Below are 24,167 nucleotides of genomic sequence, written 5' to 3'. Positions count from 1 at the left end.
GGTTTTGCAGCCCCCCTGCCGCGAAAGCCTTTACTGCCAAGGCTGGGAGGTTCGCTCCGGGCCATTGTAAAGCCCCTCCGACACGCCGGCCGCCGGGCCAGGCTGCCCAGCGCTCTGCCGCGACGGGGTGGCCGCCCCACGTGGGAAGTGTGCNTGTGTTACAGCCCCCCAGAAGTGCAGGCCTTGTAGTAGCCTAGCTTCGCACCGGGGCCCAGAAGTACACCCGCCCCGGGTTCGGCGCCCCGGGCCGCTGCTGGGGCATCCTTCTTCGTGGGTGAAGGAAGGCGGCATCTCCATCCTATTTTCCAGCTGGGGACGGTGCCCTGCGGACTCAGGCTTGTTTGTAAACCCCGAAGCTCTCCAGTCCGCTTTCAGGGCCTTTTCCTGGCTTCTAGTCCAAGCTCTGCCCAGAAGGCTGTGTGCACTTGGGCAAGTCACTTTCCTCCTCTGTGTACCTGTTTCTGTTATGAAATCATATAATGCAAAAAAAAAAAAAGACTAAAACGGGGGGGGTGCGGGGGCTGGGGAATTGTATCCGTGGTGACTTTTAAGAAGGGCCGCGCCACACTGGAAACCTGAGGGCAAGAAGTTGCCATGTTCGCCGCGGATTTATTGGGGGTTTTTTTGTTGTTTTTGTTTTTTTTGTTTTTCCCAAGTCGGTGCTTAAATGCTTGCTGGAAACAGCAGGGTGCTAAGCGCCAGTCCCAGCAACAGGAGTAAATCTCACTGAGGCGCACAACTGCCCGAAGGAAGACCGTAGGCGGTGTTAAGTTCATTTCAGGCAGTCAGAGATAGGGCCTACACCACTTTGCGTTAGAGTTCAACTCTTGAGCCACTGAGTTAAGGTCAAGGCATTTCTGTTTAAATAATGCTTTCTGGGAGCGCCTGGGTGGCTCAGTCGGTTGGGCTTCCGACGCTTGATTTTGGCTCAGGTCGTGATCTTGCGATTTCGTGGGTTCACCCACCTGCGAGGGACTCTGCCCGGACAGTGTGGAGGCTGCTTCGGATTCTCTCTCCCCCTCCCCCCCCTTTCTGCTCCTCCCCCACTCGCGCTATATCGGTCTCTCTCAAAATAAATAAACTTAAAAAACATAGTTTCCAGGTAATGCAAATAATACACCACTGCTTCTCTCCTCGGCCAGAGCCCCAAGGCTGAAAATCTCTCCCTGGGCCTTTCCAAGCAGAACTTGGGGTTGGATTATTTGCCGTCCAGCACTCACATTTTACCGTCAGCTCTTAAAGCTCAAGCGGTGTCTCTAATGTTCAAGACAGTCCATCGGTGGGTGATCGATGATGATAAATGTTAAATAAATGGCATACACTCCATGGGTAGAGAATACAAATGTCTTCTCGGAACTTTCTCCCAACCCCAGAAATTCAACCAAATCCTTTCCCTCCAAAACCATTCTCAGCTGAGCCCAGCTCAGTCCCACACCTGTCTCAGCTGGACAGGCTTTCTAAAGGGAAGAATTATGAGCACCAGGGAGAAGCTGGTAAATGTTTGACAACCAGCTCCCAGAAGAGGAAAAAAACACACCAAAATGCCTGATTTGTAGCATTTGCTGATTTCAGTGGTGTATAAATACTCTCACCACGGCCAATTTCCTGCCACCACTGTGATGTCACTGAACAGCGCTGGAATAAAATACTGGGCTCCAGTGCTCTGCTGAAACATGTACCATGGGCCACAGGCTGTGATAAGTACATGCGCTTTCTCATTTAATCCTCACAAAATACAAGGTAGGCATTAATATCCTTATCTCACAGCTAAATTCAACTTAAAAAAAAATGTACGTGGCAGAACTACAAGCCTAAGCCATGCTAGTGGATGACAAGGCCCCTTTCCTAAGACTGGTTTTCCATTCTTTGACATCTGACATCGGGACTCAGTACACACCTAGACAAAAATAATACCCTTACTAAGTGTGATGTGCCTCTTAATTTTCTACTCTGTTTTCTTTAAATGCAGGTCAAACTCCACTAAATTGATTTTGTGACCCACTAATGGGATGAAAGGGTCTGAAAACCACTGGGCTTGCCGTTTTCAGCCAAAGCCCACTTACATAGCCTTTGAGTACCAGTGACCCAGAGCATCTCCTAAGTGCTTGATCTACCTGTGTTTCGCACGCATCTGCAGGGACTTCCGGGGAGCCTTGTAATGCCTTCTGCTTAGGCGGTGGGCCTCAGGGCTCTTCTCCAACGCCCCCCCCCCCAGCCCTGAGAACCATCCCCCTCCTCTTCCTGACCTTCCCCGCAACACTTCTTAAGATGAATACAGGGAGCACACACTAGGAAGTGGAAGAGAAAGAGAAAGCAAAAGGGCAAGAGTTTCAGTAAACAAGGGAGTGGCATGGACACACCAAGAGATAATTCACCCATGGTGAATTAGTCACTGCGGTCTGCCCCTCGCCACTCGCCACGCCACTACGAGGAGCTCTGCGTTCTCTCCTTGGCCTCTCACCTCCCTCCAGAAATTCCTCCCTCTCCTCACCTCCCCAGCTTCCTTTGAAGGAGAGCCCTGCAGCCTAAAGATTGGAGGAGAGATGCAGGTATTCTCAACAACACAGCAGTGTCCCAAGATGACTGGGAAGTCGTTGCCAGGATAATCTTCAAAACCCACCCCCTCCACCTCTCTGAGCCTCCTTTTTTCTGATCTGTAAAATGGGATTCTTCACAGCTTCGGTTATGAGGGCTGATAGAGAAGTGCTTAGCACTGGCTGGCTGGTGCCCAGTTGAGTGGCATGAGCTGTCATTTGGACTTAGATGAACTACCTTGGCGGAACTATGATTGTACCTTCCAATCCCTTCTAGTCTCCCAGGAAGCTAAACAGAAGGCACCCAGGAGGACTCATCCACATGTTACTGCTCACAAGTGGGAAGATATTTACTATCCATCAGGAGCACTGATTATGAGCCATCCCATGTGTTAAGTGTTCCCTATCTGTTTAAGCTGCACAGCAAACCTAACAGATGGGTTCTGTTGAGCCTATCTTACAGAAGAAGGAAGCACAGGTTATGTCACTTGCCCAACAAAGTCACACAGCCAGCCGAAGCCAGGAGTCCAACCCCAGCTTTTACCACAGGCGGCATCAGCTGGGCAGGTCTTTTGCATCTCAGTTGGAAGGGGATGGACGAGACCCATTCAGAGTCAAACTTGCCATGTCACCCAGCAGACCCATTGGAGCATCACGACAAGAACTCTTGGTCCAGTGCTCCTTCCACAAGCGTGGCTGGATCTCAGCCACGTCAGCCAATTCGGAAGATCTATTGAGCTCCGAGCCGCTCCCCTCTGCACTGAGGCCGCCTGCTGTTTTCCTAGGACGTGACTTACCTGTCTTCTACTTTTCCAAACCCAACCCCTTCGAAGTCCCCACCGTATCCCCACTCCATCGGAGAGGCCTAATCAGGTGAAGAAACCACCTTGCGACTGGCTCCAAGCAGTGTGTCTGGAAAACACACCCTCACCTCCAAGTTAACGTTTAATGGGGGGGAAGGGGCAGACGTGAAACTGACAGTTACAAAGTAATGAGGAAGGGCCGGGCTGGGGGAGTGACTCTGGGCTCCTAACCCCCAGCAGCTGGGCTCAGAGAGTGCTTCCCAGCAGAAAGCTGCAGAATGAGGAGAGGAGCACAGGTAAGGAGAGGAGAGTTATCCAGCCAGAGGAAAAGTGGGCCTGGAGGCGAGAGAGAGGAAGGGAGGCACCAGAGGGAGTGTGAACCTGGAGAGGAGGGCAGGGACCAGGTGGACTGGGAGAGGTCTCTTAGTGAGTATCTCCAGGGCCAAGGGGAGGCGAGGAAGGGTTTTAAACCAGGAGTCATGTGATTGGCTTTGCTTGGGCAGGATGGGGGGAAGGGGGAGGAGGAAGCTGGAAGCAAGAGGAGTGGCAGTAATCCGGCCAGGGCTGTGGGCAGGCAGGCGGCAGCCGCAGGAAGGAAGTGGATGGATGTGAGAGGTACTGACAAGGAAGAATCACCAGGACTTGGGGATTTGTCTGGAGGAAGAGGGGTTGAAGGAGAGGAAAGGGGTCGCGCATGACCCAGCCTCAGGCTGGCGGGTGGTGCCACTTACCAAGGCAGGGAACTCCGGAGGAGTGAGTCTGGGGGCCGAGACAGCCCAGCCTAGGTGTGGGACGGGGGCGGGGAGGAGCCCCCACGTGCTCCAGATTTCCCAGTTTCATCCCTTCTGTTTTTTAATTCACATCGATCTGATCCACTCAGCCCGTGCTGAAAACCCTTCAGGGTGTTTGGGGTCTTATCTCAAAAGGCATGGGGAGGGGGGAGGAGAAATCCCTTCAGTCTCCAATAAAGTGTAGTGTAGAACGTACCTCCCTTCGGCAAGTGCTGAGAGGTGGGCGTCTCCTCCGGCTTGGGGGCGGCGGGCGGCCTTGGTTTCTTCTTCGTCTGAGGCAGGAGCGAAGACTGGCGTTTGGGGACCATGCTGTGAGGAAAGTCCACAAAACCCGGACGAACACAGTTCTGGAAGAAGCTCCGATTACTGGAGCAGCCCCAGGTGGCGGAGGTTTAAATCTACCAGGAGCCCCCTCCCCCCAAGGGATATTTTACATGAGCATGGGACACACACACGCCATGCCCTCCCCCAGCCTCATCCCTTCCCTCCCGCCCTCCGGTAAAGATCAACCTCTTTTAGTTGCTCTCTGTACTTCCCTACGGGGCCTTCTTGGCTCTGGGTGGGTGAGAGGAGGTATTTCCTGTGGGGGCAGTTCTGTGCCCTCTAGAACCCTCTGGGTCTTGACTGGAAACACCAGCAGCCTTTCCCGAATCCTCTAGAGAGGCAGAGTTGCTCCCATTGAGAACTTGTCCTCTTCCTCTCCCCAGCCTTTGGCCTCCAGATTTAAACATGCCACATACCTCACCTCAGCCTGGAACATTCTTCAGGGCCATTACCCTCACCCCCGTCCCCACGTCTGGCTGATTCCCACCCAACCTCCAGGTGTCAGCTTGGAGACATAAATGGATGTTGAAATACAGGATTCCCAATCAAGAATTACCAAGGAAGAGGGAAAAAAGCAAGTACCCTTGAGAAGACTCGGAACCGCCATTCATTCTAGACTCCTTTTGGAACAGGATAGAAGGTTGAGTTTGAAAAACTTCTGAAGGCATCCCGTCTGGAGGGACAAGGAGAGGAAGGTCACAAACTTCAGCACCTTTTGCAGCCTGTCAGGTAATAGCTATGCCTGAGCAAGCAACTGGACTTCATAACAGCTGGTGGAAGGTGGGGTGGTACAACCCCTGGGGAAATCTTGCAGCTCTACCACACTTGAACTTGGGTTAGCACTTCTACTGCTGGTTATTTTCCGGCGAGAAACGCAGCCCTGTATATTCTAGTATGTGCGATAAATGTGTCCAAGAATGTTCAGGGACACCTCAGTGGCTCAGTTAAGTGACCAACTCTTGACAGCAGCTCGGGTCTTGATCTCACAGTTCATGAGTTCGAGCCCTGCATCAGGCTCTGTGCTGACCTTGCAGAGCCTGCTTTAGATTCCCTCTCTCTCTCTCTCTGCCCCTCCCTCACTTGCTCTCTCTCAAAAAAATAAATAAAAATTAAGGGGGGAGAAAAAGAAATGTTCAGAGTGCCCGTGTGGGGTGGTTCAGTCAGTTAAGCATCCAACTTTGGCTCAGGTCTTGATCTCGCAGTTCATGAATTCGAGCCCTGCATCAGACCCTGCGTTGACAGTGCAGAGCCTGCTTGGTATTCTCTCTCTCCCTCTCTCTGCCTGTCCCCTGTTCTTGCTCTCTCTCTCTCCCTGAAAAATAAGTGAATAAACTTTAAAAGAAAATTAAAAGTCCTAAAAAATAAAGAATATTTAGAGTGAGATTCATAACAGTAAAAATCTGGAAACAATAAAAATATCAATAGTTGAAGGAATACATTTGTGAGATATTTGCACAATGGTATATGATACAGCCATGAAAATAAAGGAATCAAAGCCACCTACCAACATGTAGTTGAAGCCTACAAATGTAATATGGAATGAAAGACACGAAACGCAAAATAGAAGAGGCTGTGTGATTTCATTTACATACAGTACAGAAACAGGCAAATTGATCTACGCTAGTAGAAGTCCGGAATGTGGTTAACCTTGCCTTGAGGAGGGACGTCATTGAAAGGGGACATGAGGGGCCTCTAGAGTCGTGGTTTCTGGATGTGGGGCTTGCTATGCCACTGTGTCTGCTTTGTAAAATCTGTGTTGCCACATGTTTGGTTTTCCTAAAGAGAAGCCAGAGGTACACATTTTTATGTGCACTCTCTGGATGATTATTATTATTTTTTAAATATTTTTATTTATTTCTAGGAGAGAGAGACAGCGTGAGCAGGGGAGGGTCAGAGAGAGAGGGAGACACAGACTCCAAAATAGGCTCCAGGCTCTGAGCTGGCAGTCAGCACAGAGCCCGACGCAGGGCTTGAACCCACGAACCGCAAGATCATGACCTAAGCGAAAGTCAGATGCTTAACTGACTAAGCCACCCAGGCGCCCCTGGATTATTATTATTATTATTATTTTAAGAGAGAGAATCCCAAGTAGGTTCTGCACTGACAGTGCCTGGGTAGCTCAGTCAGTTCAGTGTCCAACTTTGGCTCAGCTCATGATTTCATAGTTTGTGAGTCTGAGCCTCATGTCGGGCTCGGTGATGACAGCTCAGAGTCTGGAGCCTGCTTCGGATTCTGTGTCTCCCTGTCCCTCCCCAGCTCTTGCTCTGTCTCTCAAAAATAAATTAATAAACTTAAAAAAAATTTTTTTTGTAAAAAGCCACTTTTTGGACCAAATAAAACATGTTGTCAGGGCACTTTCATTCTATAAGCCATGAGTTTGTAACCTCTGGGATAATGCAGTGACTTTCCATCTTTTTTTTTATTTTTTTTAAAATGTTTTATTTATTTCTAGGAGAGAGAGAGACAGCATGAGCAGGGGAGGGTCAGAGAGAGAGGGAGTCACAGACTGAAACAGGCTCCAGGCTCTGAGCTGGCAGTCAGCACAGAGCCCGACGCGGGGCTCGAACCCACAAACCGTGAGATCATGACCTAAGCGAAAGTCGGATGCTTAACCGACTAAGCCACCCAGGCGCCCCGCAGTGACTTTCCATCTTTAAAAAACTGCTTGGGGCGCCTGGGTGGCTTAGTTAGTTCAGCGTCCAACTTCGGCCCAGGTCATGATTTCACAGTTCGTGGGTTTAAGACCTGCGTGGGGCTCTGTGCTGACAGCTCAGAGCCTGGAACCTGCTTTGGATTCTGTGTCTCCCTCTCTCTCTGTCTCTTCCCCACTTGTGCTCTGTGTGTGTGTCTTTCTCTCAAAACTAAACATTTTTTAATGAAAAAAAACCCTGTTTTTCCCCAGCAATTACCCCCATTTTAAAAAATGTTTATTTTTTTATTTAAAAAAATGTTTAATGTTTTCTTTATTTCTGATTGAGAGAAAGACAGCGTGAGCAGGGAAGGGTCAGAGAGAGAGGGAGACACACAGAATCTGAAGCAGGCTCCAGGCTCTGCGCTGTCAGCACAGACCCCAACATGGGTCTTGAACCCACGGACCATGAGATCATGACCTGAGTCAAAGTCGGACGCTTAACCAACTGAGCCACCCAGGCGCTTCCCCATCAATTACCCTCTTAAGAAAATAAATCTTAGGGGCGCCTGGGTGGTTTAGTTGGTCAAGCGTCCGACTTTCGCTTAGGTCATGATCTCGCGGTTCGTGGGTTCGAGCCCCGTGTCGGGCTCTGTGCTGACTGCCAGCTCAGAGCCTGGAGCCTGTTTCAGTCTGTGACTCCCTCTCTCTCTGACCCTCCCCTGCTCACACCGTCTCTCTTTCTCCTAGAAATAAATAAAACATAAGAAAGGAAGAAAGAAAGAAAGAAAGAAAGGCAGGCTCAGGCCACCATTTACAAAAAAAAAAAAGAAAAGAAATCTTAGTCATAAGTCAATGATGTTAATATTGATAAAAAGTTCAGCTCTTCCTGGTGGAAGACCCCTCCCCCCCCCACCTCTTGCTTCCCTTCATTCCTCCATTCTTTGTCAGTTTCTGGGGGACTTTGGGCCCCTTCTAAGACGTTTTTAAGTCACAGTGTGTTGATTTCACAGATGAGCAAGCTAAGACCTGAGAGCAGTGACTTGCCTCAGGTCCATAAGATCATGAGGAGAATAGCTGAATAGCTAGAACCAAGGTCTTGGACTCACTTGATCACGGGAATGCACCTTCTAACCGGCCTCAGTCTCACTGTTTATACCTATAAAATAGATGATGATAACGCCTCTCTGTTTTAGGATTTTCAGTGTGAGGACAAGGGCTCATCTTTCCCCAGGTTTCGCCACAGAAATTGCCCCAAAACAGGAGGAGAAACAAAAATGAAAACTCTCTTCTGATGAAATTGAGAGTCGGCTCAACCCCAAACCACAGAAGCAGGTGTCCGGTTGGCCAAAGCAGTGGGAAAGAAACAGGATGTGAGCAGGAAGAGAGGACAGACACCTTGGCTACAGATTTCTGGGAGTATCAAGCAAAGGAAACTTCTGGAAGCTGAGGGGCAAACTCAAACTCAAAATCCTTTGCAGCCACAAAGGGGTGTCCTGACAGGACGCTGCACTGGATAGATTTCTAGAACAAAGAAGGGGCTAAGTGAGGAGTAGCCCAGAGGAGCCTCCTAAGACCAATACAAATTTGAATTAGCTTGAGATTCCTTGTTTCTTTTTCTTTTAATTTTAAAAAATAGTTCATTTATTTTTGAGACAGAGAGAGACCGAGCACGAGTGGGAGAGCGGTAGAGAGCGTGGGAGACAGAAACTGAAACAGGCTCCAGGTGCTGAGCTATCAGCACAGAACCTGATGCAGGGCTCGAATCCCAAAACCGCGAGATCATGACCTGAGCCGAAGTTGGACGCTTAACTGACTGAGCGCCCCAGGTGCCTCGAGATTCCTTGTTTCTTACCCACCAAGCTGAGATCCAGAAGTTTAAAAACATCTTACCTTGGAGAGGGTGTGAACAGAGGTGCTCTCTATATTAGTGGCAGTTTAAAAGGATATAGCTCCTTTGGAGGGCAATTTAGCCATCAGAATATCTGTGGCAAGTGTGTAAGTACTACCCTTGACCCAGGAATTCTCCTAGGAATTTGTCCTACAGAGTCATTGTATTGCAGGTAGATAGCACCTGTGCAAAGCAATTCATTGCAACATTGTAAAAGCAAAATACTGGAAACAATCTAACAGCTTCTTTATGCTCCTAGGGACCAAAGGATATATCCAAGCCATGGAACAGCCTTGCAACCATCAAAGCAAATAGGGAACCAGAGCTGTGTTCAGTGAAATAAGCAAACCTTAAACCAAGTAGTTAGTACTTACCTTTTGCGTTGGAGGGAGGGGAGGGTAGAAAAAGAATACATGTTCTCTTATTTGCCTTTATTGCCTGTAATACAGCTCTTGAAGGACTCCTGTGAAGGCTATCACCCACCATCCTTGGGGAGGGGACTGGCTAGTGACAAATGAGAAGACAGGAACATGAGGGAAATATTTCTTTGTTGTACATTTTGAAGTTTGAAACTTCTCAATATCTTATATATGTCTATAAGCATGATGATAACCAAAGATTACCTGAGCTAAAATACTTAGAATCACTTAAATCACCTAAATACCGCACCCACTTGGTACATGTCAGCATACACCTAATCATGCAAGACCCCGCCTTTCCTTCCCTCTACAGCTTCCAAAATTTTCATTTCCTGGATTCCCAGAGGTGTTACTAGGCAACTATGCAACTCTGCTTCATTCCAGGACAGCTGCGGACAAGGTGGGGGAAAGGCAAATAGCCTCCCTCCAACCGACCCAAAGGTTAACAGGCTCCCGATGCTCTGTAACCCTGGGACCAGGTTCATTCTGGGAACCAGAAGTTTCCAAAATATCCCAAAGGCCCTATCGTTTAGTTATCTGCACGCACCACAAAATAGCTATAAATAGCTATCATTTATTGAGCATTAGTGGTATGAGAGGTACTCAGTAAGCATTTAAATTACCCTTTTGAACCTTCCTATCATCCTTACCAGGACAACATCATGTACTTATTTTGCAGATAGGAGGATCAACCCGAATGAAGAATCAATACTCAAGAATCTGATCCCAAAATAAAAGGGATAGAAGAGTCAGGATTTGAACCTGTGTCTTTCTGACTCCTGCATATCACTTTCGGCATCAATGTGACACAAACAAGTTGCTACCCAGAGCTTGATGGCCAGGTGAGCCCCAAAACACACCAAGGCTTGTCTCTGAGACTTGCAGAACCTCGGGAAATCATCTCTGGCCCTCTCCTGGTAGATTTTCCTTCCCACTTCTTAGCACAGAAGAAGCACTTGGATTAAGGCGATCTGTTTTCTTTTTCTTTTTAATGTTTATTTATTTATTTTGAGAGAGAGAGTGAGTGAGCAAGGAAGGTGCAGAGAGGAGAGAGAGAGAATCCCAAGCAGGCTCAGCACTGTCAGCACAGAGCCTGAGGCAGGGCTCGAACCTACAAATGGGAAGATCGTGACCTGAGCTGAAACCAAGAGTCGGATACTTAACCAACTGAGTCACCCAGGTGCCCCAAGAGAAGTTTTTTCTTAATTGGGTGCCAGGGCCTGAAGGCACTAGGTTCCTCTTTCATCGCCCCTTACGCTGTGCTCTGGCTCCTTAGTACTTACTAAATTATCAAAGGGGCACCTGGGTGTTTCAGTCGGGTGAGCGTGTGACTTCAGTTCAGGTCATGATCTCTCGGTTTCTGGGTCTGTACCCTATGTGGGACTCTGCCGACAGCTCAGAGCCTGGAGCCTGCTTCAGATTCTGTCTCCCTCTCTCTGCCCCTCCCCTGCTTGCACACACACTCTCTCTCTCTCCCTCAAAAATAAGATTAAACATTAAAAAGTAAATACTATTGTGATAATCTTTTATCACAATAGTATTTTTATTACGATTTAGAAAATTAAAATAAGACAAAAAAGTATACACCAAAAAAATAAGTTAAAAAAATTATACACCAAGACATCACAACTACTAATATAACCTACCTACATAAAAGTCATGTCATATAATATATTCTTGCGCATTTTTTTAAGTTTATTTTGAGAGAGACAGAGTGTGTGTGAACGAGCAGGAAATGGGGAGAGAGAGAGGGAATCCCAAGAGGGCTCTGCACTGTCAGTGCAGAGCCTGACACGGGGCTTGAACTCACAAACCATGAAATCATGACCTGAGCTGAAACCAAGAGTCGAATGCTTAACTGACCGAGCCAGCCAGGTGCCCCATGTTCTTGTGCACTTAAAACATGAGAACTGTGAGGTGCCTGGGCAGCTCAGTCGGTTGAGTGTTGGTCTCTTGGTCTGGGCTCAAGTCATGACCTCTTAGTTCATGGGTTCAGGCCCCATGTCGGGCTCTGCACTGACAGTGCATAGAGCCTGCTTGAAATTCTCTCTCCCTCTCTCTCTGGCCCTACCCTGCTTGTGCGTTCTCTCTCTCTCTCTCTCAAATAAATAAACTTTATAAAAAAATAAAATAAAACATGGGAACTGTAGTATAAAACTGGGGTTTAGTCTAATTTTTCCCATTAACAAATTTTCTTTGCCATTTTTTCTTGCTGTTATATACAATCCCATGACGTTTTTCATTGCTGCATCGTTTTCTGTTGGGCAAATGTGCTTTAATTTTTTGTTCAAGATTTTTTGGGGCGCCTGGGTGGCTTGGTCGGTTAAGCATCCGACTTTCGCTTAAGTGATGATCTCGCGGTTCGTGGGTTCGAGCCCCGCGTCGGGCTCTGTGCTGACTGCCCCCTCAGAGCCTGGAGCCTGTTTCAGAGTCTGTGTCTCCCTCTCTCTCTGACCCTCCCCTGCTCACGCTGTCTCTGTCTCTCTCCTAGAAATAAATAAAACTATTTAAAAAAAAGATTTTATTTTATTTTATTTTATTATTTTATTTTATTGAGGGGGGAAGGGCAGAGGGAGAGGGAGGGAGAGAATCTTAAGCAGACTACACACTCAATACAGAGCCAGACTCAGGTTTCCATCCCACAACCCTGAAATCACAACCTGAGCCCAAATCAACAGTTGGATGCTCAACAAACTGAGCCATCCAAGCACCCCAAGATTTCTTTTTAAATAATCTCAACACCCAACATAGGTCTTGAACTCACAACCCGAGACCAAGAGTCGCATCCTTCACCAACGAGCCAGCCAGGTTCCCCCTAAGTGTGCTATAATTTATTTAAATGTCAGCAATGGAAATTTAAGATGTACCTACGAATTTGTCATTTTAATCAACGTGTGATGAACATCCTAGCAGCTAAATCTTGGCACACATACATGATTATTTCCTTAGACTGCATTCCTAGAACTAGAATTGTTTTTTTTTAATGTTTTATTTATTTCTGAGAGAGAGAGAGAGAGAGAGAGGCAGCATGAGCAGGGGAGGGTCAGAGAGAGAGAGACAGACAGAATCTGAAACAGGCTCCAGGCTCTGAGCTAGCTGTCAGGCTCTGTGCTGAGCTAGCTGTCAGCACAGATCCTGACGCGGGGCTCGAACCCACAAACCATAAAATCATGACCTGAGCCGAAGTCTGAGGCTTAACCGACTGAGCCACCCAGGTGCCCCTAGAACTAGAATTGTTGAGTGAAAAAGTATGTAAAATAATCAGAGCTTTTAATGTGCTGCCCATTCGTTTAGTTGCTCGGCTGTGCCATTTGTATATTTCCCCAAACCTGCTTCATTCTCTGAAGTTTGGATTGGGTAGGTAAAAAGTGTTATGTCAGAGTTGGTATGCTTAGTGAGACAGAACAGTTTTTCGTATGCATCTTTTCTGATGCCATTTCTTCTTTTGTAAATGGTGAGTTCACATCAATTGGCCCAATTTCCTATTGGGATGTTTTTCTTTTCTTTGTTAATTTCTAAGTATATTTTTAAATGTTAAGCATATAAACTTTCTCTGTTATATATACCAAAATATCCTTCCCTAGGTTTGCTTCTCACTGTGTTTTTAGTGACTTTTTACTTCTGGGGGAGACTCACTAAAGTNCATGGAGCCTGACATGGGGCTCAATCTCACAACTGTGAGATCATGACCTGAGCCAAAATCAGGAGTCAAACACTTAACCAACTAAGACACACATGCGTCCCAAAAGTATTTCATTTTTATGTTATCAAGGCTCTCCATTTTTCCTTTTCTTCTCATTCTTGTCTTCCTTCTTCTTATTTAAATGGTTTTTGCCTTTGGAGATGCTTAGAGAGACCCTTCCATCCCCAGGTATTGCAAATAACCACCTATGTTTTCTTCTTGTATTGGTGTATCTTCCTTTTTAATCCTACAGGTTATGAGCTATCTGAATTCATTCTGGAGTATGATGTGAGACACAATATAATTAGATTTTTTTTCCCAAATGACTCATCAGTTGATCCAACAGACTTTTTTTTAAATTCAATACATATCAATTAAGTCTTTTTTATGAGAAAGCTCCAGTTAGAAGTGATGCCAGACAAAGGCACATGGCTGGCTCAGTCAGTAGAACATATGACTCTTGATCTTGGGATTGTGAGTTCAAACCCCATGTTGGGTGTAGAGGCTACTTTAAAAAAAAAGTTTGCTTTTTTTTTTTAACTTTTTTTTTTAAGGTATTTTTTTAAAATATTTTTTTATTTATTTCTAGGAGAGAGAGAGACAGCGCGAGCAGGGGAGGGTCAGAGAGAGAGGGAGTCACAGACTCTGAAACAGGCTCCAGGCTCCGAGCTGGCAGTCAGCACAGAGCCCGACGCGGGGCTCAAACCCACGAACTGCGAGATCATGACCCAAGCGAAAGACGGGCGTTTAACCGACTAAGCCACCCAGGCGCCCCTTTTTTTTTTTAACTTTTAAAAAGCCATGGCAAATGTAAGGACAGATATAACCTACACCATCCCTCACCGAATAACTTTGAGATTCATAGAGCTTAATTTTACCAGATAATTGTTTACATGTCACTTTTCTTTCTTTCTCTTTTTAATTTTTTTTTTTTTTTTTTTAAGTTTATTGGGCACCTGGGTGGCTCAGTCAGTCCAACTCAGTGTCCGACTTTGGCTCAGGCGACTTCTGCTCAGGTCATGATCTCACAGTTCTCAGGTTCGTTGGGCTCTGTGCTGACAGCTCAGAGCCTGGAGCCTGCTTCAGATTCTGTGTCTCCCTCTCTTTCTGCCCCTCCCCCGCTCAAGCTCAGTCTCTCTCTCTGTCTCTCAAAAATAATAAAATAAAAAGTTAAAAAAATTTAGTTTTATTTATTTTGTGAAAGAGAGAGAGCAAGAGCGAGAGCATGCACACACAAGCCCATGTGAGCTGGGAGAGGCAGAGAGAGAGGGAGGGAGAGACAGAATCCCAAGGAAGCTATGCACTGTCAGCGCCAAGCCCAATGTGAGGCTCAAACTCTTGAACCATGAGATCATGACCTGAGCTGAAACCAAGAGTCGGCCACTCAACTGACTAAGCCACCCAGGAGCTCCCACATTTATTTCAATAGATCTTGTGCTGAAATTCATAACGTTGACAAAAGAAATATTGGAATGGACATATTTAGAAGAAAATTTGCTTACATAGAACCACACTCATTCATTCAGTCGTCAATATTTGCTGAGTGTCTAATACATGCTAGGTAGCAATGGTTATAAGATCTATGTTCAAAATACTGATAATGAGGTAAGGTTTTTTTTTTTAAGTGTACTTATTTATTTATTTTCAGAGAAAAGGTGAGAGCATGAGGGAGAGAAAGAGAAGCCCAAGCAGGCTCCACACTGTCAGCATGGAGCCTGAGGTGGGGCTCAAACTCACAAACCTGTGAGTTTATGACTGAGCTGAAATCAAGAGTCAGAGGTTTAGCAAACTGAGTCACACAGGTATCTCCAGGTAAGGCTTTCTTAATGAGCTAGCATTTGGACAGAGGAAGTTCAGAGTGTAGGCACTGTGAATAACAATTCTATTCGGGGAATTACATTCTAGATAGAGGAACAGGAAGGGCTAAGCCCTAAGGCAGAAGCATGTCCCAGGAGAAGCAAAGAAGTCAGGTTGCTAGAAGGGGGTAAATGGAGGGAGATGGGCTCAGAGAGTGTTGGAGGCTCTAGACTTGTAGGGCTTGTGGGCTGTGCCTGGGTCTCTGGATTTTTCTATATGGGGCCTACAGTATTCAAAGCTGATTAAGACATGCCTGTGTCCTGAGTATTCGGTTTGTGTCAAAAACTGTAGCAGATATGAACAGAATTCCATAGGATTAGAGAAAATGGAACAAATAAATCCACTGGCAGAAATCAAAGGTGAAGTTTAAGATGGGTCAGTAAGAATGAATGGGTGCTAAGGGGTTTCTTTTTGGGTTGATGAAAATGGTTTAAAATTGATTGTGGTAATTGCACATTTCTGTGAATATGCAAAAAAAATCATTGAGTTGCACACTTTAAATGGCTGAATTGTGTGATATATGAGGTATATCTCAATAAAATTGTCTTAATTAAAAAAAAATGAGTTCAGGGGCACCTGGGTGGCTCAGTGGTTCAGCGTCTGACTTCAGCTCAGGTTATGATCTCGCAGTTCGTGGGGTTCGAGTCTCACATCGGGCTCTGTGCTGACAGCTCAGAGCCTGGAGCCTGCTTCGGATTCTGTGTCTCCCCCTCTCTCTGCCCCTCCCATCCTCATGCTCTCTCTGTCTCTCAATAATAAATAAATGTTAAAAAATTTTTAAAAAATGAGTTCAGTTTCCAAGTAGAATGGATAGACANGGCTCTTTCCATGTTTTGGCTATTGTGGAGAGTGCTGCTATGAATATTGGGGTCCATGTGCCCCTATGCAGGATAGACATTTTTTTTTAATGTTTTATTTATTTCTGAGAGAGTGAGAGAGACCGCATGAGCAGGGGAGGGTCAGAGAGAGAGGGAGATACAGAATCTGAAACAGGCTCCAGGCTCTGAGCTGGCTGTCAGCACAGAGCCCAACATGGGGCTCGAACCCACGAACCGTGAGATCATGACCTGAGCCGAAGTCGGATGCTTAACCGACTGAGCCATCCAGGTGCCCCAGGATAGACATTTTAAACTTTTTTTTTTTAATGTTTTATTTATTTCTAGAAGAGAGAGAGAGAGAGAGACAGCGTGAGCAGGGGAGGGTCAGAGAGAGAGGGAGGCACAGACTGAAACAGGTTCCAGGCTCTGAGCTGGCAGTCAGCACAGAGCCCGACGCGGGCCTCGAACCCACGAACCGCGAGATCATGACCTAAGCGAAAGTCGGACGCTTAACCGACGAAGCCACCCAGGCGCCCCAGGATAGACATTTTAGATAGAAAGTTTTCGTTGGGGAGAGTATTTGTGTAAATTTTTCTGTTAAAAGAAAAACCAGAATTCTCTTATTCTGAAGCTTTGAAAATTGCAGGGAATTGAGAGATCAGCCTTTTATAGAATGGATATTATGCTTCCAGTCACTGAGCTAGACCTTAGGGTTGCAAAGATCAAAACAATATATCCCCATCATTCAAATCTCCTACATGAGTGGAGTGTGTGTGCTTGCAGAGTTATGAAGGTAACATCATTTATTGAACAATTTAAGTATTCCATCCTACTCTGCGCTGTCACCTTTGACTTACACTAAGCATATACACCCATGTATCTGCTTTTGGGCTTCCTATCCCACTGAATAGATAATCTATGATTATTTCAGTATCAAGTCTGTGTTCTTTGTATTACTTTTCTTGGACTGTTTCTTTCTTTCTGTGCTAACAGCTTTAGTTCAGTGTAATTAACATGCCACATATTTCACTCATTTTAAGTATACAATTCAATGTTTTTGTAAGTTTACGAAACTGTACAACCATCACCACAGTCTGAATATTTTCATTACCTCCCCCCCAAAACCTCCCCCCCAGCCCCAGGCAACCAGTAATCTACTTTCTGTCTCTATAAATCTGTCTTTCCGGGACATTTCGTATAAATGGAATCATACAATATGTCATCTTTTACATACAACTTTCCTTTGTCTATTTCTTACTATGTGGTGGGGCCTGGCTTCTTTCATTATTCTTCAATTTTAGGAAGTTTACTGGGCATTCTTATGGGTTTATTCTTCCAAATGAACTGGGAAAGAAATCATGTTCACAACTCATTCTAAAGATCAAAAGAGATCACTCTGATAGGTCCCAACATAATCATTTATTTTGTCTGTGGCTAAATCTTGACTCAAAAAATCAAATCCAGGGGTGCCTATGTGGCTCAGTCGGTTAAGCGTCTGACTTCAGCTCAGGTCATGATCTCACAGTTTGTGGGTTTGAGCCCCACATCAGGTTCTGTGCTGACAGTTCAGAGCCTGTAGCCTGCTTCAGATTCTGTGTCTCCATCTCTCTCTGCCCTGCCCCACTCATGCTCTGTTTCTCTCTGTCTCAACAATAAATAAACACAAAAAAATTTAAAAAATAAAAATAAAATCCATCTTTGGGGAGCCTGGCTGGCTCAGTTGGCAGAGCCTGCAACTCTTGATTTTGGGGTTCTGTGTTCAAGCCCTACATTGGTTGTAGAGATTACTTTAAAAAAAATCCAGGGAAGCCTGGGTGGTTCAGTCAGTTAAGCATCTGACTCAGTTCATGATCTCACCATTCCTGAGTTTGAGCCCCACATTGGGCTGTCAGCACAGAGCCGCTTTGGATCCTTTGTCCCTCTCTCTCTCTGCCCACCCCCCACCCCAACAAACAAATATTAAAAAATAATCCATCATGGAGGGACAGAGGATAGTTTTAATAGGCTATCAGACTAAAAAGAAAGTTCTAAGAACTATCATACAGTGTTAAACTGTGGCCCAGAATAAATACATCATAACCTCACAAGGTAGATAATTGAAGGGCACTTCATGTGTAAGTTCTGGTTTGTTTCCTAAAAGCAAAACAAATCTGTATACTCAGCTGCGTGGCAAATCTTTCTTTCCGAACATCAGCTGTTTGCTTATTTGTGATCTGTGTAATGGGGGCTGTACCACCTACATCTTGGAGCCACGAATACCCACCAGCTCCCAACCCCAAAGAGCATGTGTACAACAGCCATTTTAATTACAGCTACTGTTAATAAGACCTCTCAGGTGCCCGATGCACTTAACTTTCACAATGACCAGGTACAGCAAGTATCATTACCATGCCCCTTTATATGTGGTCATTTAAGGTAGGCACATATTCTTTTTTTATGTTTGTTTATTCTTGAGAGAGACAGAGCGTGAGCCGGGGAGGGGCAGAGAGAGGGAGACACAGAATATGAAGTGGGCTCCCGAGCGGTCAGCATAGAGCCTGATGCGGGGCTTGAACCCATGAACTGTTGAGATCATGACCTGAGCCGAAGTCAGATGCTCAAACGACTGAGCCACCCAGGTGCTGTGGACACATATTTATTGATGACCTACCGTGGGTAAGCACTGGCCCGGCACGGGTGGACCTGAGCCAAGGGGACAATGTTTGCAGCACGTGGTGGGACGGGAAGACACACATGGCAACGCAGGAAACAAACAGTGAATGGGTCAATGTCAAGCTAAGAAGGCCACCAAGAAGGCACCCAACCGGGGGTGAAGTGAAAGCCTTTTCCAATCAAGTCTTCAGGGAAGGTCGTCTAAGAAGCAAGTCTTCCATCTCAGCCTTAAAAAATAAAAAAGAGCCAACCCCTCGCAGGCTAGGAGACAAGTTTTCCAGGCACAGGAAACGGGGGCCCAGAGAAAGACAGGAAAAGCAAGAGATTACACAGCAACCACAGTGAAGAACCAAGATTTCAAACCCTACGGCCAGATGCCAAATTCCACTCCGTGAAGTTCTAATAACTGGCCTCATGTGGGGGCTCACCTAACAGCAGGTCCTAAGAAAAATCTCCCTCGCTTGATCATGGAAGGGTGGGTGGCTGCTTGTGGCCGGGGCTCAACCTCTAGGTATATTTGGAGTCTGGGGAGGATCGATTGTCCTGGGCCTCCCTTGGGAGAGGGGGTGGGAGCTTTACCCCATTGTCCTTCCCTTCCTTCCTGTTCCCCAACTCCAGCTCTGACAAAGCTGTTTTAATGAGTTTATTAAGGCTCCTCTGTCTCCAGTGCACCTTTGAGCTGGGGCCTCTCCAGAGGCTGGTGGGATGGGGCCCGAGCTGGGTTATGGCAAAGGCCTAGGGGCAGAGAGAGGGCTGGGTGAGCAGGGATTAAATTTACCCCTCAAATATCACCTCCTCCAGGAGGCCATCCTTTTCTTCCCTGGATAAAACGGTCGTTCCCAGATGCGCCCCTGCCCTTCTCTTCCCTTCCCCTGCTTTGATTTTTTTTCAGCACTTAGCTTGGCGTAGTAGGCATGCGATTAATATTTGCTGAATAAAAGTTATTTGTCTTCTAACACGAGAGAGGAATGGGGTTTGGCCTTTTATTACCACTTCCTTTCCTACCCCACTCTCCATCTCCCTAACGGCGACCACCTCCTCACAGTAATGACCTTCTGCTTCTTTCAAGCACTTTCCACCCTGTAATCACTATGGGTACAGTGTCCATGCATAAAGTGTAAATTCCAAGAAAGCAAGACTGTTGTGTTGGGTGGTGGTGTCTGCTCTCAAGCACAGTGTCTGACACACCGGAGGTTTAGGATAATGATTTGCTAAGTAAGTGAATGAATGAATGAATGAATGGTAAGCCTACCTGCATGACTCGGAGGTAATGCCTACTGTTCAGAACTCCGTGGGATTTTCCCTCTTCCGAGCGGCTCTTATGTCACTGGTAGCACCTTTACTGTAAATGGTTCTAGAATTCCTCTTGAGTAAGTAGGTCTTAAACTTCAGAGCGCCGAAGAATGACCAGGGGAATCCCAGAGCTCACCGTAAACATGATTCGGTGGGGCTGCCCTGGGCTAATAGAATCTAGTTGTCACAATCCATTCTTCATTCTGCAGCCAGGCCGTCTCCTTAAAATACAGAGATCCAGTTAAGTCATTCTTTTGCTGAAAACCCATCTGCAGTTTCCTGGTATCCAAATTCCTTGTACCTTTAATACCTGTGTGATCCAGTCTGGGGCCACTTAACCACTTCAAGGCATCAGGCTCTCTTGTCTTGGGGACTTTCTTCAAAGAAACTACCTGGAAAACCCTCTCCCTGTTCTTATTTCTATTTCCACCTTCAAGTTCTTCTTGCCTGGATGACTTCTTTTTCTTCAGGCCTCAGCCTAGAAACCCGCTCCTCTCAGAGGCCCTTCATGATCCCCAATTTCATGAGGGTCCTTTGCTGGCCGCACCAGAGTCGACTCACAGAGTATTGTCACAGTCTCTCGTCAACCTGTACGTTTGGTGAGGGCAGTGCAGGGCCTGACGCATCATTGGTTGCCACCAATGTCTTCTTGGAGAAGACGACATTTATTTGGACGGCCACACCCAAGTGTGCATGTGTGCACACAGCTACCCAGTGGCCAGTGTTACTCAGGACTAATCTCATCCATCTTTTAAGGCCCAGCCTCCCTTTGTACGGCCTCCCTGACCCCTTATGGCTTGGTGGTAATAATAATGTTAATTAATAATTAAGAAGTAGTGGGGTGCCTGGCTGGCTCAGTCAGAGGAGCATGCGACTCTTGATCTCGATCTCGTGGCTGTGAGTTCAAGCCCCACGTTGGGTGTAGAGATGACTTAAATAGATAAACTTAAAAAAATAATTTAGAAGTATGAAGTACTGATACATGCCAGGCACACTGCTTTGTATGCTTGCTCTCCAAATGTTAACTCATTCAATATCATCTCAACCTCGATGAGATAGATCCTAGCATCCCAATTTTACAGACAAGATAGACAAGGCATAGAATGATTTAAAGGAAGGAGCATGGGGCGTCTGGGTGGCTCAGTCAGTTAAGCTCTGACTTTGGCTCAGGTCATGATCTTGTGGCTCATGAGTTAGAGCTCCACGTCAGGCTCTGTGCTGACACAGCTCAGAGCCTGGAGCCTGCTTCCAATTCTGGTTTTCTCTCTCTGCCCTTTGCGCGCGCTGTCTCTCTCTCTCAAAAAATGAATAAACGCTAAAAAAAAATTTGAAGGAAGGGGCATGGGCTTTTGAACCAGGCCGTTTTCTTGGTGTTAACCCAATCTCCATCTCACCAGCTATGCACGACCCTGGGCAAGTCGCGAGGTTCTCTGAGCTTTTGTTCTTTCGTATCTCTGTGACATGTGGGACATAATGATATCTGATCTATCAGGATGTTGTGAGAATTCATGCAAAGTGCTTAATACATGGCGAGGACCCCATATGCTAGGAGGTGTTATTATACTTAGTTTCATCTTTGGTGCATGGTATGGACATTCGAAAGTTGAGTTGTTTATTAAATAGAACGGAATGTTCCTAAAATAATTGCCAACAGAGTTTTAAAATGGGTATGCCTTCTTTTTTTGACTCTTTGCAAGGGCCTCTTTGAATGCATTTGAGTGTTCTCTGAACTTATGTTTACTGAACTTTTTGTGTAGCAAGGAGTAGAGGTAGGAAGCAGAAGCTTCCTAGAAGTGGCCTGATAGGCTATTTGAGATTTAAAAGGGGCTCTGGCCTCCTATAAGGCTAGAAACTGTACTTACCAATGGCTAGGCATTCAGTTAGCCTTTGCTGTATGCCAGGCACAGTGCTAGGCTTCTGGGGACACCTGTGGTCCCTATGGTGGTGAGGCTTGCCAAGCCCCACTAAGACAAAGACGGGCATCAGTGCCTTGTCATTTAATTAGAAGTTTGAGGAGTGCTCCAGAGGAGAGAAATTTAGTCCCCTGAGAGCCAATAACAGGAGCTTGGGATCTGGTCCCTTTTGCAAGTAACACTTTCAGGGAGGAGTGAAGGTTAAGACTGAGGTTAAGAGGCTGGGCAGAGGCGTTTGAGCTGCCATCAGGGTAAGAGACGATGGGCCAAAGTGCCTGCTGCTTCAGGGTGAGAGAAATGAGGACTGGACAGACCTCACAGGGTCCACTGCCCCCTTCTCATCCAGTGAGCTCTGCTCTCCCATTTAGCCTTCTCCTTTCGGTCACGTGTTGCTGAGACTTTCTCACCCTCGTTACATTTCCCCAACTGTGCTGCTTGCCCAAGGTACAATACTCTCTCCAGCTTAGGTAAGCATAGCCTTTTCCTCCCTCCCTCCCTCCCTTTTCACAAATAAGCCACATAAAACTTGAATGCCCCAAAGAGAAAAAAAAGAAATTTAAATTACCCAGAAGCAACTGCTATAGATATTTAGATCCACATTCCTAGGTTTTGTTAGAAATATACATTGTTATAGAAGGAGGATGCATTGTCTGTAAATTGTATTTTATAGAAACTTTAACGTGCTAGGCATTTTGCCACATTTAAATATCTCTAACGACACTGATAATGGCCACCTGAGATTCTATCCCATGTGTCAGAAATACTCAGTTAAAGGCCTACTATACATTCTTTCTCAGCTATTTTGTGACACCCGTTGTACGCTATGACTTTGCTTGGAAATTTAGGTTGACTGCAGGATCCTACTACTATTATCATGGTAATATTATTATAAATGATGTGTTGTTGAATATTCTTGGGGCTCAACATCAGTGCAGATTTGTAATTGTTGACACAGGAAGAAAATCCGGTAGGAGTTCTAGCTTAAAGAGGAGACTTTAAGGTCAAATTACCCTCCAATTAGATTTTACCAATTTATACTTGTACCCACTTCCTGTGTTTAGCTGTTCAATAATGTCCATTACTTTCTCTACTTCCTTCTTTCATTCTTAAACCCTCTGCAGGCTGCCTTTTGTTCCCCATATTCCACTGAAATTGCTCTAAGTTCCTCAGATACCATCCAGAGCACCGGTTTCAGTGATTGATCTATTTTCTGGCCTTATCTTCATTGACCCATTTAGGGAATTTAATACTGTGGACCACTCTTCTCTTCCTGAAATATTTTCCTTGGTCAGGTAAAGCAGGTCCAGTTTTACTAGCCTCCTTTTACAGCTAGGAAACCAAGGCCCAGAGAATGACCAAGTTTACTAAAAAGGACATGGCACTATTCAAATAGTGTTCATATCTAGACCTATGGACTCCCACAGCCTTGAGCCTCTTTTGGAGTGTGGTTTTTGGAATCCTTGGTGACATGCGTAAATTCTTTAGTGTGAAGAGTCTCACAAGGAGAATTTTGTCTGGTTCTGTCTGCTTCTTTCTGGAAGAAATTTCTATTGCATAATCTAATCAGTCTTTATGGCCTTGGCTGGAACAGGTTTCCTAATGAGGCCTCAATTGTGCGGTGGGTGCAAAGTTGGTGCATCCCTGAGAGTTCAGGGATGGAAAGAAGGCAGCGCAGAGGACCTGGCCGAGGATACCTGCTGAGAAGCCCAGAAGCAGACCTTGTGGCCAAGGAGCAATCCGCGGGGTCTTGTGCAAACGTGTTATGGGCTTTATTGGATGAGCTGCGCAGTTACTTCTCAAACCACTGGCACCCGCATGTGACTTGGAGCAGTTGCTTCTTTATAGACTTGTTTTGAGCATTTAACAAATTCAACATATATAAAGCTCTGAGCTCTGCCTGACGCACGACAGACAATAACCGGTAGTTACTTGGGTCTTTAATTTCGATGTAACAAGCATTCTTCTGTATTCGACCTCATTTGGGCCTTCCAATGATCCAAACTCCAGATCCGCATATGGATACTTTAAGTCACCATTCTGTTGAGGCAGAAATTGAGGATCAGATAGCGAGCACCAGGCCTCGAAGTGGCCGCCAACTGGAGCGAGACCTGCCGGGAGCACCCAACTTCTCAGCGGGGCACCGCCAGGCCCCACAACTCATCGGCGCGCCCCGGTCGCAGCCTCCAGTCTTCGCCTCCGCGCCCGGCCGCCCAGCGCCATCTTTGAGCCTGGCGCGGTGCCGCACTTCCGCAGTTCCCTTCCCAGCCAGGGGTAGCCGCGCATGCTCAAGCGTGCCCCTCCTGGGGACGCAGTATCCAAAACTGGCCAGGTAGGTCGCACACTGGCCAAAAAGAATAATTTATCTCGTTTTCTCGGGTCTTGGAGGAGGCGGTCTGACCTACTTAAAAATGGTGCCGACAGCCTCACCTCGCTAGTTTTCCGCTCTGGAGGCGCCGGGGCGAAGGTCGCGTTGCAGTGCGCAGGCGCGACAGGGCGGCGCCATCTCCATGGCAACCCGAGCGCTGCCCCGGCAGCTCGGCCGGGCGGGCAGGGCGGGAGCT

The 24,167-nt window shown here is 46.4% G+C and overlaps 2 protein-coding genes across 3 annotated transcripts in view; one reads left to right on the top strand and one right to left on the bottom strand.

Moving 5' to 3' along the window:
• Positions 1 to 4,436, bottom strand: part of SET (SET nuclear proto-oncogene) — a 10,362-nt gene extending 5,926 nt beyond the window's left edge. Inside the window, exons 1-2 of the mRNA XM_077768460.1 lie at positions 4,325 to 4,436; positions 4,069 to 4,096 (exon numbers count right to left, since the gene is read on the bottom strand). Coding sequence (XP_077624586.1) covers positions 4,069 to 4,096; positions 4,325 to 4,436 — 140 coding nt within the window. The remainder of the gene's footprint in view (positions 1 to 4,068; positions 4,097 to 4,324) is intronic.
• Positions 4,437 to 24,113: 19,677 nt separating this feature from the next.
• DYNC2I2 (dynein 2 intermediate chain 2) overlaps positions 24,114 to 24,167 on the top strand; it is a 20,391-nt gene continuing 20,337 nt past the window's right edge. For both annotated transcript variants that reach the window (XM_077768339.1, XM_077768341.1), the window contains exon 1: positions 24,114 to 24,167. This exon is cut by the window's right edge and continues 87 nt beyond it. In XM_077768339.1, coding sequence (XP_077624465.1) covers positions 24,114 to 24,167 — 54 coding nt within the window.

This window comes from Crocuta crocuta, unplaced genomic scaffold, assembly GCF_008692635.1.
Source record: "Crocuta crocuta isolate KB4526 unplaced genomic scaffold, BGI_CrCroc_1.0 scaffold35, whole genome shotgun sequence".
Taxonomy (NCBI): Eukaryota; Metazoa; Chordata; class Mammalia; order Carnivora; family Hyaenidae; genus Crocuta; species Crocuta crocuta.
The sequence above is the reverse complement of the archived record's forward strand: the minus strand, read 5'-3'. Positions and strand labels throughout refer to the sequence as shown.